The sequence below is a fragment of the Lepidochelys olivacea genome, assembly GCF_965140295.1.
Source record: "Lepidochelys olivacea isolate rLepOli2 genome assembly, chromosome: 19".
In the NCBI taxonomy this organism is placed as follows: Eukaryota; Metazoa; Chordata; order Testudines; family Cheloniidae; genus Lepidochelys; species Lepidochelys olivacea.
This window is the reverse complement of record NC_140429.1, coordinates 4,712,129-4,732,727: the sequence shown is the minus strand read 5'-3', so window position 1 is coordinate 4,732,727 and position 20,599 is coordinate 4,712,129. Positions and strand designations below refer to the sequence as shown.

Below are 20,599 nucleotides of genomic sequence, written 5' to 3'. Positions count from 1 at the left end.
CTCCAAGTAAGTAATCTTAACCACTGTTGCAGCAAATTTTCATAGTTGATGTAGAAATATGGCTTTACCTGTGTAAGCAGAAAAAAAAATCCATCCTAAGAATACAACCAAGAGTAATAAATGCCAATTTGTTCTTCAACATTTTACAAAACATGTAACTAAAGCAGTTTTAAATTTTTTTAGCAACAAATAAGTTGCAAGTTCTTACCTTTTTAGATCTTAATAAAGTTAAGTATTTTATAACGTCTAGTCAAATGAAATTTATAAATTCCAACTTTAAAATAAAAAATGCATAAGTCTTCATATCCAAATATTTTTCCTCCTTTCTTCTAAATGCTTAAAACTAAAATAAAGGTGAGGTTTTTTTGTAATTTTATGAACCAATATCCAACCCTAGGTGTAATTTGTCCATTAAAATTTATTATAATAATTAAGCCTACAAATGTATCCTAATTATAAATAATGAATTTAAATTAATAAAATATCACAATAGCCTACCATAAAAATACAAAATCACAGACTAAATTTTTCCAAACAAAAAAACCTAATGGAGCTCAAAAACTATCTAAAAATCATGATTAAGAAAATATAAAACCAAAATAAATATAGCAAAAGGTAAGCCTAATTAGTACACAAAATAATACAAATAAGCTATTCCACCCATCACTCCCTGTTTAAATTCCTTAAAAATTTTTTTACTAACCCTCAATTCCTAAAGCAAGTTTCGCCATCACAACTGCTATGCACACAATCTCCTAAACACTGGCCCTTCTTTGTCTAATCCTAAAAGGTGTCCTAACCATCCCAGGCAAAAAAAAAAGGGGGAGGGGGGAACCCAACGGACACAGCCCTTGATTGGCTCCTGCTAAATCCCAGACACCATCTAAAATAAAACCAAACCAAACAGCAACTCTGGCCTCTCTCAGGTAACTTCTCTTCCCCCCCAAAAAACAATTATTATCATCTTTAACACTCCAAAAAATGGTCAAACAAGGGAATTTTTCTTTCTAAAAACTCTCTAAAAAACTGTTAAAATAAAAGCCTCCCTTAATATTTTTACTGTTTTTCCTTCTCTTCTTTATCTTTAATGAAAGGTTAAAATAATTGTAATAGTATGTTCACCATAAGATTAAACAAGCTAAAGTCTCTAGATATTAAACCCCAAAACCTCCTTTAATGACTGAGTTATGCTGAGTTATACACCTTTAGCCCATATAGTCCATCTAAATTAATACAACAAGCATTCTTACTGGTATATTCTAGAATTTTTGGCTGTCATCAAACCAGCTTGCCAAATCTTCTTACACCTGCACATTGTTTCCTATTGGCTCAGCTTTCAAGTGTAGTTTGTAAAATGGCCATCTAATGAGACACTTACATGTGCAAATACATGCCTAGGTAGCAAAGTGCCATCTGAGACTTAAAATAAGGAATTCTGCTGCCCAATTTTGGGCTCTTAAATTTGGAAAGTCATTGGAAATTATTAGCACCAGTGAAAATTCTTTAGAAAACGTTACATGGATGGATGCACCAGAAAACACTGCGGCAAAAGAGGAAGCTTCAGCCTGTGGATTCCATGTGCAGACAGCCAGTTCCTAGAAAGTGCTAAGTTCCCTCAACTCCCCTTGATTACTTCAGCCCCGTAAATAGCTCCAAGTTATTACTCAGATTCAGTTGCATTCCTGCATAGCCCCACAGAACAGAGCTTTGAGAAATGAATCGTTGCAAACTAAGATGACGGGAGCATCCCTTTAACAAGGATACATTCATAGAATCATAGAATATCAGGGTTGGAAGGGACCCCAGAAGGTCATCTAGTCCAACCCCCTTCTCGAAGCAGGACCAATTCCCAGTTAAATCATCCCAGCCAGGGCTTTATCAAGCCTGACCTTAAAAACCTCTAAGGAAGGAGATTCTACCACCTCCCTAGGTAACGAATTCCAGTGTTTCACCACCCTCTTAGTGAAAAAGTTTTTCCTAATATCCAATCTAAACCTCCCCCACTGAAACTTGAGACCATTACTCCTCGTTCTGTCATCTGCTACCATTGAGAACAGTCTAGAGCCATCCTCTTTGGAACCCCCTTTCAGGTAGTTGAAAGCAGCTATCAAATCCCCCCTCATTCTTCTCTTCTGCAGGCTAAACAATCCCAGCTCCCTCAGCCTTTCCTCGTAACTCATGTGTTCCAGTCTCCTAATCATTTTTGTTGCCCTTCGCTGGACTCTCTCCAATTTATCCACATCCTTCTTGAAGTGTGGGGCCCAAAACTGGACACAGTACTCCAGATGAGGCCTCACCAATGTCGAATAGAGGGGAACGATCACGTCCCTCGATCTGCTCGCTATGCCCCTACTTATACATCCCAAAATGCCATTGGCCTTCTTGGCAACAAGGGCACACTGCTGACTCATATCCAGCTTCTCGTCCACTGTCACCCCTAGGTCCTTTTCCGCAGAACTGCTGCCTAGCCATTCGGTCCCTAGTCTGTAGCTGTGCATTGGGTTCTTCCGTCCTAAGTGCAGGACCCTGCACTTATCCTTATTGAACCTCATCAGATTTCTTTTGGCCCAATCCTCCAATTTGTCTAGGTCCTTCTGTATCCTATCCCTCCCCTCCAGCGTATCTACCACTCCTCCCAGTTTAGTATCATCCGCAAATTTGCTGAGAGTGCAATCCACACCATCCTCCAGATCATTTATGAAGATATTGAACAAAACCGGCCCCAGGACCGACCCTTGGGGTACTCCACTTGATACCGGCTGCCAACTAGACATGGAGCCATTGATCACTACCCGTTGAGCCCGACAATCTAGCCAGCTTTCTACCCACCTTATAGTGCACCAAAGTGCACCTTTGCATTCACCAAAGCATGACTGGGGAACTGGGACAAGAGCAGCTTTAAATTAGAAAACCCCAAATGTATTCCTCTTACCCATCCCGATGATTTCAGAGGGAGTTAGAGCACTTAGTGCCCCGTAGGACTGGGACCTAAGAAGACCAGCATAACACATTTTGCTCTTGGAGAATGGAGGAGAGTTTTGTCTGGCCTGATGATGCACAGACAAGTCTCACTGAAGCCAGTGGGAGCTACCCACATACATCCGAGAGAAGATCTGGAGCATTTAATCTGAATTATTGAAAACATGCTACCCTCTCACTCTGGTCAGGGAAGAAAGTGATCTCTTGCTATTAGCATTGCCTAGACCCAAAGAAGAAGGAGATTCTATTGCCACATTCCCTCTGAAGATGAGCCCTGGAGATATGTAAGGTGTTGGGAGAGGAAGGAATCTGAGAAGGTCACATTCATGAGAGGTTACAGGAGTAAATAAGGACTCAACCCCTCCCCAAGAGTCAGCTCTGCTGATATCACAATTCTTCCTTGATTGCTATATAAGGACAACAGCCGCTCTAGATGGTCTAAATTAAGAAGACACGGAGATGCATTTATACTCATGTTCTCATCACAAACACATGATGCAAATTTCCCAACATACAGTAAAGCAGTTTATTAGCAAGTGTCTCATTGAATTAAGTTTACTCTTATTGTATTAGGGAACTTTCATACCACATTAAACCGCAACACAATAGGGTGTTTGCTAACACAAAGAATAGAATTACTAACTCCCTCTCAGAAATTCACTTAGACGTGACGCACAAAGCCCCACAGCAGAAAGAGCAGGGGAAATTCTCAGTAATACAGAGATTAAATGCAATATTAGGGCCTTGTAAAGTTCCTCCTGCACAAGGGTGAATTTCACCAATAGGGAATACATTAATTTCCACCAAGCTCATTCTTCCGCACCAAGAAGTTGAGCGAAGAATGACACACTAAACAAGCCAGTGTCCCTACATGGCTACAATACAAATATTCATCCAATCCCCCCCTTTGAACCACTATTCTCACATATCCGATTTGTGTTGAATTTGAAAGAATCAATGCACAGCCAACCAAGCGCAGAATTTGGCCTACTGAGAGGAAGACTATAATTCCTTCCATTTAAAAGGGATTCTTGTTTATTAAGGTGAAAATCAAATGGACACCCGGAGGGCCAAAAGAGAAGATTATTGTCCATCTGTTAACTATTTTACTGATGGCCACCATTATGGCGAATGGAACAGCTACATTCTCTTCACAGAGGCAGGTTTTTTCCCTCCCGTTGCACTTGCCTATCACTTATTTTGGCCAGCTTACTGATGAACTTTGATAAATGAAGTACAGTTCATCCATCTCCTAGCGTAGCACTTAGATGATGAATGGAGTACATTTGGAAAGCAGACCGAGGAAAAACATAAAATTGATATCCTAGAAAAAGAAGAAAACTGAGCGCTGGCAACAGCTGCAAAGTTTAATAAGGAAAGATTGATGCACAAAATATTAGCTGAACAAAGACAGATGTTGAACAGGCAAGAAACAGCAAATTCTGATTTCAAGAGCCATTCTGTAACTATGGGGCAATCTGAGAAACACCAAAGTCATTTAGGACTTTCAGCGGGACTTGAGCTCCTAAACCCTTTTGATGCTTTTGAAAATCTCACACTAAATGCCCATCATGCTGGCTTCAGAAGTTTTATTATGGGTGGCTCCACAATTGTAGACATGGAAACAAATGACAGCTAAAAATTAGAGGGTGAAATTCACACTCACTTTTTATTTTGCAGGTGGCAATAAACCCTAGCTATACTGCGACACAGTTGGCGACTGATGAGGCATAAGGAGGGAAGAGCCCATTAATTTCTCAGATCCCAGAATGAGCTTGCAGGGCTGGTAAACTAGAAATTTATCAACTGAGCAAATTTAATCTGGGGTCATGGAGACAATCTACGTAGAACCCTCTGCTAAGCTATTTTTGCAGTCACATTTCAGAATGATGATGATGATGATGATTTGAACTGTGGTAATACCTAGAAGAGTCCATCATGGACCAGCACCTCATTGCGCCAGGTGCTGTACAAAACACAGAATGAAAAGAGACTCTCCCTGTCTCAACGAATTTACAGTGTAAGAAAGAATGCAAACATGCTTTTATGTGAGTGCTCTAACATTTGTAATACCCAGATTTCCAAAGGCAACCAACTGCCATTGAAAGCCACTGGGAGCTGGGAACCTCGCTGTGCTTTTTGCCATTGAAAATCTCCCCCATTTGTATTTTTGATGCAAAATTTGCTGATTTGCCATACAACTTTTTTGTTCGTTTAAACACACAACTGCCCTCCAGGCCATTTCAAAGCCGGATATTTTGCTTCTCATGAAGTAGTCAGTTCACAATGAAACACAGGAAAGTCGGACTATTCACTAGTTTCCCTAATAAGACAATTATTTTTTCACCCTTTGAATTAAACAGTGATTTTTTTTTTACAATAAAGAGATTTTTCACTCAAAAACAGGACTATCAAGTAAAAATGTGCCAGTCACTCAAAATATTCCTAACACTCAGCAAAACTACAGAAAGTCTGCTCATTTAAAAAAAAAGGTTTATGTAAATTCAAACTACAGTTCAAAAAAACTTAAAATGTTTTTACTAGGGAATTTGTTCACCCTCTAATGATATCCATCAGTCCAGGTACCCTTTACAACTCTAACCACCATAGCATCCAAGCACTGTGAATCCCAGAGGTTTGTTAGCACTGATGGCTTACACTCAGATTTCCTCGCCATTGTGCTTGGCAGTAATTAGCAGTGAACAGGAATACCTGGTTGTGATCTATCTACAGTAACCTTACTGATTCACTCCACCATGACTCCTTCCTCCAATCTAAGCTCATTAATGGATTCTGCATCCTCAGCAGAACCTCCCACTGACTTCCAGAGAGCAAAGGTAGTTAATGCCAATGCTGGTGAATGCAGTAATTTGCCCAGGGGCCACTTGGGATGAGGCAAATCACAGCATTGACTCTCCACCACTGCAAAGCTTGCCTCACAAGAAGTTGAGCCTCAACTGATCATACGTGGGTCTCCTTTATACATTACCAAGAACAAAGTAATGTTCTGCCTCTTGATTCAATAAGAGCATGAAAACGGCCATACTGGGCCAGACCAAAGGTCCATCTAGCCCAGCATCCTCTCTTCTGACAGTGGCCAATGCCAGGTGCTTCAGAGGAAATTAACAGAACAGGCAATCATCAAGTGATCCATCCCCTGTCACCCATTTCCAGCTTCTGGCAAACAGAGGCTAGGGACACCATCCCTCCCCATCCTGGCTAATAGCCATTGATGGACCTATCCTCTATGAACTTACCTAGTTCTTTTTTGAACTGTTATCGTCTTGGCCTTCACAACATCCTCTCACAGAGAGTTCCGCAGGCTGACTGTGTGTTGTGTGAAAAAATACTTCCTTTTGTTTGTTTTAAACCAGCTGCCTTTTCATTTCATTTGGTTGGCCCCTAGTTTTTGTGTTATGAGAAGGAGTAAATAACACTTCCTTATTTACTTTCTCACCAGTAATGATTTTATAGACCTCTATCATATCCCCTCTTAGTCGTCTCTTTTCCAAGCTGAAAAGTCCCAATCTTATCAATCTCTCCTCATATGGCAGCCACTTGATATCCCTAATCATTTTTGTTGCCCTTTTCTGAACCTTTTCCAAGTCTAATATATCTTTTTGAGATGGGGCGACCACATCTGCATGCAATATTCAAGATGTGGGCATACCATGGATTTATATAGAGGCAACATGATATTTTCTGTCTTCTTATCTATCCCTTTCTTAAGGATTCCCCACATTCTGTTTCCTTTTTTGACTTCCGCTGCACATTGAGTGGATGTTTTCAGAAAACTATCCACAATGACTCCAAGATCTCTTTCTTGCGTGGTATCAGCTAATTTAGACTCCATCATTTTATATGTATAGTTGGGATTATGTCTTCCAATGTGCATTACTTTGCATTTATCAACACTGATGAAATCCCATAATCAAGACAATTCTCTAGCATAGCTGCAAGGTGAAGACATAATTTATCCACCCACCTGAACTCCACTGTATACAACAGAGTGTTTTCTTTAATGTTTCTGTTTCTCTAACCCAGATTTTCCAGATGGGTTAACTGAGACATCAAGAGGACTTGTCCTAAGTCACACAGTGAACAAGTGGCTTAAAATGAAATAAAACAAAATCTTTGAGCACTCTCCCCACCCAAGATCACAGCCTTTAGTCCAAGTTCCTCACAAAGCAGCCACTTCATGTCACTGAATTCACTGTGCAATGCCAACACCAAAATTCAGTTTTATTGGTTAAAACCTGAAATAAGAAGCCTTTGAACCTATCATCATAATCAACAACCTAGGAATAAATCTAGGGTCTTGTCTCTGAATCATAAGATCCAGTCGACATATCTCTCTCTCTCTCTCTCTCGCACACCCATTTTTAATTATCAGCGTCTCTGTTTAACTTATTATTCATAATATTAGGACAGCACGTCGCGGTCTCAACTGAGACAAAAGCGCCATTGCACTAGGCATCGTACAAACACATTATCTGTGACAGTTCTCAGCCCCACAATATTTACAATTTAAACAGACATTACAGAATCAATGGACTATTATCCCCAGTGTACAGAAGGGGGAAACTGATGCAGAGAGCTTAAGTGATTTACCCAAAGTCACACACAGAATCTGTGGCACAGCCAGGAATTAACCCCAGCTCTCCTGCGTCCTGGTCCAATGCCTTAACCACAAGGCCACCCTGTGTCTCTCTAAGATAGTAAAGCTTTGGGTTTAAGGGAAAATCTTCCTCATGTCAGACCTCCTCTCTTCTAGCTCCATTTTCTAAATTAAATTCTCCAGATGTCTAGGATATATTGATAAGCCATGTTTGTCAGGCACTCTCAGCAGTATTTAGGATCTTATCAAACGTAAGAAATCAAAACAGTTAAGAGAATCTCTCTCACAAATAAGCTCCTAATTCAGTTCGAGCCTCCAACCTAAGTATTTTAATCCCAGTGGCAGAAATCTTGAACATGCTTATAAAGGCCATCAATTGTTATAGCACACACTTTACCTTGTTCTCAGATTCCCCGGCTGAGGCAGTCCATCATAGACTGATAATACATCAAAATCTTCCTCTAAGGCAAAGGACTGGAACACAAGCTGTATTCTGTTCTGCTCCTCAGCCGTGATTGTCCACGTGCAGTTTGCATAATTTGGATATCCATACGGAAATCCTGGACTTTGTATCGTCCCGTTTGGGCCTTGAAAGACGTAGCTGCAGTTCTGGGCTGGCGAGAGAGAAGACAAACAGGTTATTGTAGCAGACTTTATAATTCTACACCAACATCACCGCTGATATGGATCTCCTCCGAGCAGAGCCAACATGGAGGTTGTTCATTTTCAAACACTTGCTGGAGAATGATTTTTGTTCAGGTTGGAAATACACTTGCACCATTAGAGCTGCACTCATCACAAACAGACCATAAAACAAGCCTGAGTCATCACGAGGCAGACTAGCTTTGCACTCATTGAGGCCTGGGCGACACTTAAATTTAGCTCGCGCTAGCTACATCATTCAGGGGGAGAAAAATTCACATTCTTGAGTGCCATAGTTAAGTCAGCGTAACCTCTCCGGAGAGACGGGGGGGTAGCTCAACAGAAGAATGTTTCTATCGACCTAGCTACTATGACTGCAGCACTGCAGGGTGTGAGTGGGTGGAGGGGTGGGGATGATTACCTAGATCAATGGAAAAAATCCTTCAGTTGACGTCTGAAGCGTCTACACGACAGTACTTCAGTGGCACAGCTGCAGTGACTGTAGTGTAGACATGCCCTTAGAGTAGGCCAGGTATACAGGTGATTGCCAAAGCAGGCTATTTGATTATTAGTATCATTACATTAATGCCTAGAAGCCTCGACCAATGTAGGAGGAAACAAAGGTTGAGAGACATGGAAATTCTCCTTAGTCTACTTCACTTTCCCTTTGGTGTTATTTTAAACCTTGCAGACTCTATTACCGAACACTCAAGCTTTGTGAAACACGGGACTTGTAATCACTGTAATGCTAGTTTGAGGTAGAACTCGAGGTTGGCCCCTGCTCCTGTCCGCACACACACACACACACACACAAGTCTCCAACACTTTGAACTGAAGCTAGCTGGCCCATCCGTGGCACAGGCTGATGCTCCAGCTAGCAATGCAGTGGGATGCAGCAGCTTGATTTGCAACTCATCAGCTGCTCGTCCGATCACTCTGCGTAGCCCTGGCACTACTTCGTAGTGCGGCCAGCCTCACTAAAGCGAACCGCTGCAGTGAAGACAAGCCTGGGGAGGCAAATTCACCCCTTGCTATGAAGGGGTACAACTCCTGCTGGCATTAGTGGAAGTGCTCCTGTTTACATCAGAGCTGAATTCCAGCCTCACCATTTGCTGGGGCTGCCAACCCTCCTGGTTTCGCCGGGAGTCTCCCAGAATCACGCTCTATCTCCCGGAGATAATGTGGCCAAACCGGGAGATTGTGAGCGCTAAAAGTCTGGCAGTGCAGATACCTGCCTTGGCTCCAAGCTGCTCCTGGAAGCTGCCGGCACGTCCCTTTGGCTCTCAGGGGTGGGGGTAGGGGGTCTCTGCACACTGCCCCGCCCCGAGTACCGACTCCGCAGCTCCCATTGGAACTGCGGCCAATGGGAGCAGCGGGGGCGGTGCCTGGGGCCAGCACACGGAGACCCCCTGACCTCCCCGCCTATGAGCCGCTGCCAGAGGGATGCGCCGGTCGCTTTCCGGAGACACCTGAGGTAAGCACCCCCCACCCCATGTCATACCCCTCACCTCCTGCCCTCCCAGAGCCAACACCCTACACCTTCTCCTGCACCCCAACCTCCTGCCCCAGCCTGGTGAAAGTGAGCTAGGGTGGGGGAAAGCAAACGATGGAGGGAGGGAGGATGGAGTGCGCGGGGGCTGGGCAAGGGAGTTTGGGTTTGTGCGATGAGGCAGTTGGCAGCCCTACTGTTTGCAGGGAAATGCAGTGCAAAACAAAAACTGTGCGACCTTGTTATCCTATGATCAAGCTGAGTTTGACTGATCGCTGTTGAGATTCCTGAGCTCTACAAAACAAGTCTGGCTTCTTCCATTGATGCTGGTTTGTTTGCCCTTATTTATGCTGGTTACTGAGGATTTCAAACTGGAAATCATGGCTTTGATTTCTCCTTGCTCTTTTCCAAATCAGTAAAGTTATTAGCACTTCTGAGTGCTGACCAGCCACAGGTAAAGAATGACAGTAGCATTCATTAAAGCCAGTTACAATTCAATTGGCCTAGCCTTGGAACCCAAACGCTTAGTAGAACCTGTTCTGTCCCTGCAAGATAGAGTTTGTATCTTTATGGAACTGCAGCAGTCAATCAGATTTACCCGAAGGGGAATATTTTTGTACATGGCCTATCTTACGAATAAGAGTGAGGATAGCCCTATAATCCAGAGCGGTGGAGTAAATCTGACCCATTCATAAAAAACTCGTTAACAAAGATAAATAACAGAACTTTGCATTTCTACAGCACCTAGCATTTGTGGCTAGGTTTGCTTTGCAAATACCAATCACAGAGCACATGTGCAACCCCTGTGAGCAAAATTCATCCCCATGCACTGTTAAATTGCACTTGTTTGTGGACTTGGCTTATGTGATGCATAAATCTGGTGCTGGTATTCTGGGCAGGGGCGAATATCTGTGATCCTTGGAAAAGCAGGCGACATTAATCCATTTTACAAATTGCAAACTGAGCACAAGTCCACAGTGGGAGATCCATAAGCTGCCCTGACTCTCAATTCCCCTGCCTAGCCACTAGATTATATTCCCTTTCCTTCACAGAGGCGGTTATTCAGCAGGCGAAGTGTGGGTACATAATTTTCTCTACAGAACACTTTTAATTTTAATCATGAGTAAATGCCATCTGAACGATTTGGGAAAATTGGTCAATTAAAAAGGCTGTAGCAATGTAATTGTTGCAGGCATAAAACCTGTTGATGCTACGAGCTATCATGTTAACAAAGCATATTCAAGGTCAGAGATTCTGTGTTCCAAACACTACAAAAGGTCATTGGAGGACAAACAAGATTTAATCAATCTGGTTATGCCAGTGTGGCCCTAGCTCAGAGATCAATACCATGAACAAACAACAATGGCTTCAAAAATCTACATCCTCCCAAACTTATAGTAGCTGAAGAAACACAATAAACGACAACAGAAAAAGCTGATACGGTTCTATAACAAACTAATCTACTGAAACAATTCCACATTCATGATTCTGACCCAAGATGAGCTTCTGCTTCTTATGGACACAGCTAACAGAAAATTGCTTATTGGACGCAAAAATTAATTTCTCAAGAGCTGACAATCTACAAGGCAATACACCTTCATCAGAAATAACCAGGAACTTTGTTTAGGTTGGAAACAGATGAGAGTAGCTGGCAGACATGGGAATAGATCAAGGAATCACAAGAGGTTTTGCTCATACCCAATCATCTGTTTTAAGTCTGAGTTAGTTCATTTTGGGTTTGATCACCAAGACTTGATCTAAAGTCTATGTTACAAGACTATCAAATGTTGCATTTCTCCTTTGAAGACTCATGGTTACAATTCTCTTTAGCCCTTTGGCCCCGGGGCATCAATAAATACAGAGGAACGCATGTTTGAGTGAAACCCACACTAATACTTTGAGAGCCCTCAGGGCTGTGTTGTCAACGGGCCTTCTTGAGTGTGCCTGCCAGTGCTGTGCTCAAGAAGAAATCCATACTTTCTCATGCAAACTTGAGCCCTCGGGGGAAACAGGAGCACATGTCCCGTGCAAGGGCAAAGGAAAGTCCCTGAACTCAGGGAAAGCCAGGGGCTTCTCCCGCCTAGTGCTCCCCGGGGTGCTGGTGCACATCACGCCAAAAACAGTGCAGAGCTGGCAAGGCATGACATGGGGAGCATGAGAAAGGATGGTGCAAGTCAACAGGCTCCTGCTGGTCTGCATAGTCCCACTATGCACTGGGAAGGCTTGAGATGGGGGGGTGCACCCACCCCTTCTCAGGGCACTGTCTACATGACACAATCTAGCCAACCCCCACACCCCCCACCACCACAATTAAAAATGATAAAAAATAAGACATTAGAGGCTCCCCCCCCCATTTTTCAGGTTACAAATCCTTAAAATCAGGTGATCATACGTTGAAGTAGGCTTAGCCATGACGGCTCTTCTACAATGTGCCAGCTACCAGGATGAACTTGATGGCATGTGTGGGCTCCCCAGTGCCCCCTACTGGATGGCATTGCAATCACTTAACAGATCTGCCAGTAGCTAAACCCAGATCAAGTCTGTGCTTTTGGAGAAAGAGGGTCTGAGGTCTGTCCCCTCTCTCACTAGGAAGTGCAGCACAGTGATAACCATGAAGACTTGGGCAAAAGCCACGTTTTATAACAATACTGTAGTGTGCACAGTAACCGAATTCATTGTACTCTGCATACGGGACCAGCCCTTAGCAACTGCAGCGTCCTGAATCCGGGCTAGATCTATGCTGTCCAGGTTTTGTAACATCCGGACTCTGCTTGCAAAATACACTATGGCCCGAGCCGCTATTTCATCAGACCCATTCCCTAACCCTGCGCACAGCCACGTAAAACACAACCATCACCGGTTAACCCGGTTGCTTACATTTTCCTTAATGTAGCAAACATCGCTGCAGCCTTTGCTAGGGAGAGTCCCATGCAACATGAAAGGAGCTCTGAATGGAGAGCAATATTTCAGTGACGGTTCTGACTTGCTTTCCCCAGCCCAGAGGTTCTAAATGAGACTTCACTCCTCTCCCCACAATACACATGGGAACGTAGGAAGTGCCAGAGTGGATCAGACCAGTGGCCCATCCAGGCCTATACCCTGCTTCTGACAGTGGTCAGTGTCAGACGATTCAGAGAAAGATGCAAGAAACCCTGCAGATATTGAGCAGCCTGTACCAGGAAATTTCCTCCTGACCCCCATTAGTCAGAGGTTGGTTTAAGCTCTGAAACAGGAAGGATTAAAACTTTTCCAAAATTGTTGTATTTTGGGGCGAGGAGGGTAGTATTTTTAAAGCACTTCCTCTTACATGTTGTCACCCCTAATTCAAGAGCCACAACAGTGAATGAAAAAGGGTAAATAGATAAAGCTAACAGATTGGATGTCATCTGCCAGCCAGCCCTATGTGGCAGCAGAGTAAATATTTATGGCAGTGTAAATATTCATTTCCAACTTCTAATACTATAGCTCATGGACTAGAGCTTCATGATAGCACTGCAGCTGCAGGAATTACATCAGCATACACACGTTTGGATGGACATGACCAGTTTTGTGATGGAGGTAAACAAGAAAAGAGCCACTTCCACTCATGTTCTTGACAATGGCAGCTGGCAGTGGAATTCTGGGAAGTGTTCTATTAGAAGGATAATGACAGATTTAAAACATGCATCCTATTAACGGAATGTATTTAATCTTATTGTGGTAGCACCAATGGACAAGGAGCAGGACCACATTGTGCTAGGCTCTATATAATGAAAAGATAGATTCTAATCTCTTTGGGGCAAGAACTAAGTAAAAAATTAAGTGTAGTTGGCAGGATTCATACCTGTGCAGGGAAACCTCAATCAGTATTAGTACCCACAGCTGAAACTGAAAGACTCTGAAAAGTCTACTTTACTCATCACCATTTACTTCTTGCCTATTTTATCCACTACACTGAGCTTGAACAACATAAACAGAGCAGTCAGTTTCATGGTCTGGCTCTTGTGCACCTGCAAAATGATGCCACGACTGGGTTACAAACAAACATGGGCCTGATTCTGTGATGTCTCATCATAAGGGAGCGGCTCCCTTGACTCCAACATGGCTGAAAAAGCAGCATGTTTTAAGTCAATAAAAAGAAATACTACATAAAAATCACTCACACATACACACACACACACCCACTCCGTCTATGGGACTGACTCCACAAATTAACACTGGAGCCAAAGAGCTTAGCAAATTTCAAAATATGACTGGCCATTTAAATGGACAGAGAACAGCCAGAGTTACATTAGACAGATCTTTTTTTTTAAATGATAAGACCCAAGCTTCACAGCATAAACCAAACTCTAACGGGATTTAGGAGGTAACTCCCCATAAGCAAATGATTCCATAACTGCATCTTCCTCTGAAGTATCTGGTACCAACTACTGTTGGAGACAGTATTCTGGACTAGACGGACGGCAGGTCTGACGCATTAGGTTCCCATGCTCTGAACCGTGTTAGCAACACTCAAACTAAGGGTTGCAGAATTATCGTCATTGCAGAAGGTTTCAACTGAAAACAAATGAACAAATCATTTAATCACATTTAAAAATGAAAAGAGCCAGAGAGAAGTTAAGATTTTTAATTGACTTTAATTTTTTTGAACAAACACTGAGGAGCAAACCCAGCTGGAAACCCCTTTTCAGTAAACTTGACTCTTCAGCATATGGTTTCCCCTCCATCCCATCTTAGCGTTTAGGCAGCATAGCAGAGTCAGACAACCTACATGTCCCAACACGGTCATTACAAATGTTCTCCTAGCTGTCAGATCAAACTAAAATCACAGACACAGCCGACACCTGACATTGCCAGTTCATGAAGTACAAAATGCAATTTCCAACATTTTATTGTCTTCTGGCCTCTTCTTAGGGCTTAAATTTACTGGGCTAGATCCTCAGCCAGTGTGAATCAACGTAACTATTAACTATGCTGATTTAGATTAGCCAAGGATCTGGCCCACTATATGGCAGAAGGGGGAAAGCAAAATTTATTTCTGCAGTTTCTCATAACACAAGCTGAGGCACTTAATGTCTCAGCAGAAACAAAAACTAATTTAGCAACACTGAAATATGGCAACAGCACAATTTTAAAAAGGACAAAAATCAAATCATATGCATTGCCTCTCAGCAATATAATCTAGGGAGGATACATAGCCATCTTTTCTCCTTATTGCAGTAGACGTTTAATGTTTTGATTTTCCTTAGCTATTGTTATTTACACTCGTATGTTTTTCTCTGGTATTGTTCTTTACTAGTCAATAAAATGTGTGAGCTTCAAACAAGACACTAGAGTAAAACTAAAGCCACTACTCTGCACACTTTACTTTCACACATATATGTTCCACTCAGACACACAAAGAACGGAAAGATTCTGCCAGCACTGAAAAAATAACTTTACTTACTAGATCGCCTCATGTTACTACTCACAGTCACTCACATGCAGGTTTTGAAGGATCAGAGTCTTCTAAAGTAACTCAAAACTCTTGTAAAACAAGTAAATACTAAAAGGAGGTAAAATTTTCCCAAGCTGGCTTTTTTCACAGATTCTTGCTTTGAACAGTTAATCAGTAATTAATTCTTCTTATACATAACACACTGGAATCAATATATACATATACCTAAATAGAAAGCTAGCTTACTGGTGTGTCTATGACTTTTGCCAACATGTATTCACACACAGAGCAAATATACACATTTAAGTCTCTTTTCAGTAAACTGTCAGCTTGCTGTAGCCCTTAACTTAGCTTACAGCCTCAAAAGCAAAGCCTGGTAATAAATAATGCAGAGAGATTCCATTTACAATAGAACTGTTAAAGTCCAGCAGCACTGAGGAGAACATGTACTCAAGGGCAGACTGCCATCTCCGATGCTCAGCGCCCGCCCGTCTCTGCGTCGGGAGAAGACTGCAAGCACAGGAAGCACACGGCTTTGCCTGCATCCTGGAGGAGGCACTCCAGTGCCTGCCCCAATGGAACTGAGAACGTAGCACCCGTGGCAGTGAGGGGTTTCAGACTAGCACCATGATGCAGCACTATTGTAAATCGAACCGGCTCTCCCAGATGTTAACTGAGCTCTCGGGGGGAACTCTGGAGACAGGCATTACTTCCCATCCACCCCATCCGTCTTTCACTCACATTCAGCATCATTGCACGCTGTCTCATGTAGCGCTGCCTGGACCTTGAGAATGGAACCCATGTTCTCAGAGACTGGCTACTATCTGGGAGACCTGTCCCATATGGACACTGATGCAATAGTCAGATGAAGCATTCAGTTCTGAGGACTTCCCAAGTAGAAATGCAGGGCACAGGAGATGAAAAGATAAAGGGGCAATAATTTGTCATTGGTTGATAAAGATGGATGAATGAGGGGTTTATGCAAAATAAGATCTCTCCCTTGCACCAGAAGCTGGGAATGGGTGACAGGGGATGGATCACTTGGTGATTACCCATGATTCCTTCTGGGGCACCGACATTGGCCACTGTCGGAAGACAGAATACTGGGCTAGATGGACCTTTGGTCTGATGCAGTATGGACCCTCTTCTGTTCTTATGTACCACATCTTCAGCCTCAGCTGAAACCAAATTATTTCACTGAGGTTGATAAGAGTTTGGATTTTTCTTCCTCCATAAGTGCCTCTGATTGTTGCGAATCAAGAGACACACATGCCAGAACACCTGATCACAACCATTAGAACAGTTTACACATGAACGAAGGGGATCCTCCATCAGATGGAGTCTTTAAGTCCCTTCTGGCCTGATAATCTATGGATAGATTTTAGATTTCATCTGTCTGACATCCTCTATGACACGGACCAGAGAGCTTCCCTGAATTAATTCCTGTTTGACTACAACAGAACTTTTAGAACATCGTCCAAACTTGATTTAAAAATTACCAATGTCCCCCCTCAATCCTTGGTAAATTGTTCCAATGATTAATTACCCACACTGTTAAAAAACTGCACTTTTGTTTTCAGTCTAAATTAGCCTAGCCATTGGAACTTGCTTAAATAAGACAAACACAAGACACGACACAGGTTCAAGGGAGGGAGCCTGGAGAGATGGTGGGGGAGGGGATGTAGAGGTTGGCCAACGAGAATGGTCCAGATATGGAACACATGGAGTCGGCCGGATAGAAGGTATCACGTCAAGAGTTGGAAAGGGAGATAGAGAGAGATGCAACTACTCAGATTGTAAGCTCTCTGGTGCACAAACTATCTTTCTGTTCTGAATTTGTACAGCACCTAGCACAATGGGGTCGGGCCCATGACTGGGGCTCCTGGGTGCTACCGCAATACAAATCATACTAACCAATGGGGAAAACATAACAAGTTAGAGCAGGGGGGAGCAGAGATGTAGGCAGGGCTGAGATTATGCAAGGCCTTGTACACAAGGAGGAGGAACTTGAATGTTCCATCTCTACTCATCCAGACCATATCTACTCTAGTGACCAAGAAGCGAATGGCTCCTTTGCTCATTCCCAATCCCCTAAGCCAACACAATGCGGCTGTGGATTAACTCTGCACACTCAAGTGTGTCCCTGACTGCGGATATACTAAAACAACCAAGATTCTTATTTAAGCCACTTTATTTATTTATTTGTTTATTTTAAATAAAGGTCACTCCAAAAGCCCTGCCGCGAGAGAAGTCTGTTTGGTTTGATGGTGTCACCCACTGCGACTGCTGCCCCATAGCTGCACAGCCCGCAATTAGCCAATCAGAACGCTTGAGCACGTAAGCCCCATTTTACAACAAATAATTGATGAGGTTTGTAATGTTTCACGGTCAGTTATTCTGTGAAGAGTTCAGGTGCTCATCTTTTCATCACTCCAATGGGTAGGGGCAGCATTTCTCTGCCAGAGTACTAATTCCGTGCAGCGCTACCTGCTATGAAAGTAACTGCCAGAGCAAGCTATTCATCAGTCATTTCATTATTCTATCGAGTTCCTTGCATTAAGCTGGTCTCTTCTCAGGCACACAAACAAGCAAATAAAATTGACCCATCTGCAGACCAAGAGAAAGGCTTCAGAGTGGCTTAAATGAACACCAGTTTCAAGAGCAGAACTCTGCCTACGTTATGGAGGCATTTTCTTGCCCTAGAAAAGCAATTCTGAAAAAGGTTTGGCCATCGACAGGAAACACAAAGGCGAGAAGTATCGCAATATGGAGGTGAAGCCTCTAAATTGCTGCGCTCAGTTTGATGGTTGTCAGTATAACTGGTTGAAAAAATGTTATATTTTCTGGAAAATATTTGGAATGAAATGAAAAAAACCATGGCTTCCTTCTTAATTCTTCCACAGACTTCTCCCTTCCTCCGTCCTTTCTTTTTCCCACTGGGACAGGGAATGGAAAAGGGGAGGGGAAAGAAATTAAATGAGAGAAGAGTTTTGTTTTCAATCAAAAATACTTGGAAATTTAGAGCCTTCCCCACAAGGAAAAAAGAGTGAATTTAAAATAAAAAATAAAATAAAATAATAAATAATAAGTAATAATAGAGTAGCGATAGCTATAAGTTCCAATCCAATAGGGAGAGACCCGCAAAATGTCTATCCACATCCAATCTGCGATCCCCAGACTTGGTCCGTGGATATCTGCAGATTTGCAGGACCAAATCCTGCAACAAGGCGCCCAGCCGAGCCCCATTTCAGGCAAAGGAGACTGCCTGTGAGAAGCCCATGTGGAATTCATTGCAGAGGATGGGCTGAAAATCATCGTCCCAGAAGGCTGTATTGGTGATCTCTACAAAGTGAGTTTAGGGATGGAGGGTCTCCAACAAATTCCTTACATATCAGCTTCGCAAACATACATAAATAAATAAAAAAATCCCCCCACAGTTGGTATTAACTGGTCTCCCTTCCTGACAGTCACAGTACAGAAGAGCCAAGGATTCAACAGGCAACCGAAGGCTGAATGAACTCTTCCATGCCATGAATGCAGCTAGCTGGACAAGGATTGAGGCATGCTAGTAGCAGCCAGGGCTGGAGGAAGGGGAGTTAGCTTTCACTCTTGCTACCCAAGCTGTCAAGTGGCAGAAGACTTCACTCTCCAGGGCTGCCATCCTGACACCTTTGAGGACAGCACATTTACTTCAAATCCATGATTTTGTGTTCAATGAATGCATGATGTAATTAGAGTAGAGGGGAGAGTCTCTCTCAGTATTACAGCAGATCCCTTCCGTCACCTAATCCAAGGCACATATGGTTATATATAGACCTTACCTAGTGACTAGTGGAAAAGGCTATATCATATATAGAAGAGCGATGGTCTAATAGTCAAATACATGGCTAATTTTGTATCTGCCAAAAAAATTAAATGGAAGGAATAACTGGCAGCTCTCCTGAGGACAGAGCTCTCCCCTTGTCCCCCACAGACAACCATGCAGCAGGTGCAAAGGGAAAAGAAATACTTTCTCGATAGGCCCACAGATGTACTATTTACTGTTTCTCATTCAGATGAGCCTTCACTGTGTTTTCTGTGCCTGTTGCAAAAATCACCCATCCCCAAAGCCAATAGTCAAAATTCTGCAGCAGTTCAAAGCTGGATCTAAATTTGGCCCAGCTTTGTATTTCCACTGGAAACCCACTTGTCTCAGAGGTTAATCACTGGAATGGGGCAAACGCAAGTGGGTTAAAAGATGACTCCCCCAATCATTACTCAAAAACTTGAACTGAACTTTGTGAGTTCCACAAAAGTTTGATTAATCTGTTTTTCTCCTTCAGTCTTTCTACATGTCTTCATTCTGCCTTGGAGCTGAAGCCCCAGAAGGTACACCAAGAAAAAAGCTTGCTCTGGATGTTTGTTCCCCAGAAATGAAAGGAAGCAAAAAAGCATGGGAAGTCTCAAAAGAAAGCCTGTCGACAGGTCTCTATTTTGATTTTTCAGGCTCTAGGCTCAGTTAGTTTAGATACAGAGGCAGGTCCTCAACTGGCATAAACCGTCCTTAGTTTCAAAGGTGCTAAGACAATTTACACCACTTGATGATCTGCCCTCTGGATTTTTGGATGCTTATCCCAGCTATGGGCCTGATCCAAAGCCCAATTAAGCCAACAGAAAGACTCCCATCAGGCTTTGGACTAAGTCCTAAGTGCCCAACATGGGCAGATGCAGAGCTTCAGTGACTGTGGTGGAAATCCATGCACGCACAGGGGTATGCTCACAGGGAGCTCGTTACAGGATCAGGGCCTAACATCACAAATCTTTCAGGTGTTGCACGCACTCAGTACTCACTGAAGACACCTGCAGTGGGAAGCCCTCACCGTATCTGTACCCTACCAGAGTTTGAAATATTGCTAATGAAATGCAAAACTACTCGGGATTTCACGTTTCATCACAATCTCTACAACAGACCCTTTTTTTTTGGGGGGGGGGGGGTAATTTTGCTAACATGCATACTTTTGCCAAGCACAAAATAAGCAAAATTAGACCTATTTCTAAGTAAAGAGAGATCTGTAGTGAAGCACAGGAAAAATGGCTTTCATCCATCTTCTATGCTAAAATGGCTCCTCCATTTAAACTACAAATAAGGCAAAGCTTTGGGCTATTCCACTGCATGCAAAGCTGAACATATTTGTAAAAGCTTCTCTTAAAACAATAACCAAAAAAATCTTGCACAGCTGGAACGTGAGTCAAACCTAAAATGTTATAACCATAGTAAGATCAGTCCATTGGTTCAATGAGACGTGAACAGAAATTGCAAGCAATTAAAGAAGAAAGCTCCTCTTAGTTTACTGGATGGAGGCAAAATATTTCAGTGAGCAACTAAGATGTTAAACTGATGGATCATTAGCAGGCCAAAAGCCAAATGTTGTTCCCGGACAAACTGGTATAAATCCAGAGTAACTCCACTGCAGTC

General features: G+C 42.8%; 1 protein-coding gene across 1 annotated transcript in view; it reads right to left on the bottom strand.

The window, feature by feature from the left end:
* Window positions 1–20,599, bottom strand: part of CSMD2 (CUB and Sushi multiple domains 2) — a 544,659-nt gene that overhangs the window by 492,281 nt on the left and 31,779 nt on the right. The window contains exon 2 of the mRNA XM_084652534.1: window positions 7,995–8,211. Within this exon, the coding sequence (XP_084508660.1) occupies window positions 7,995–8,211 (217 nt within the window). The remainder of the gene's footprint in view (window positions 1–7,994; window positions 8,212–20,599) is intronic.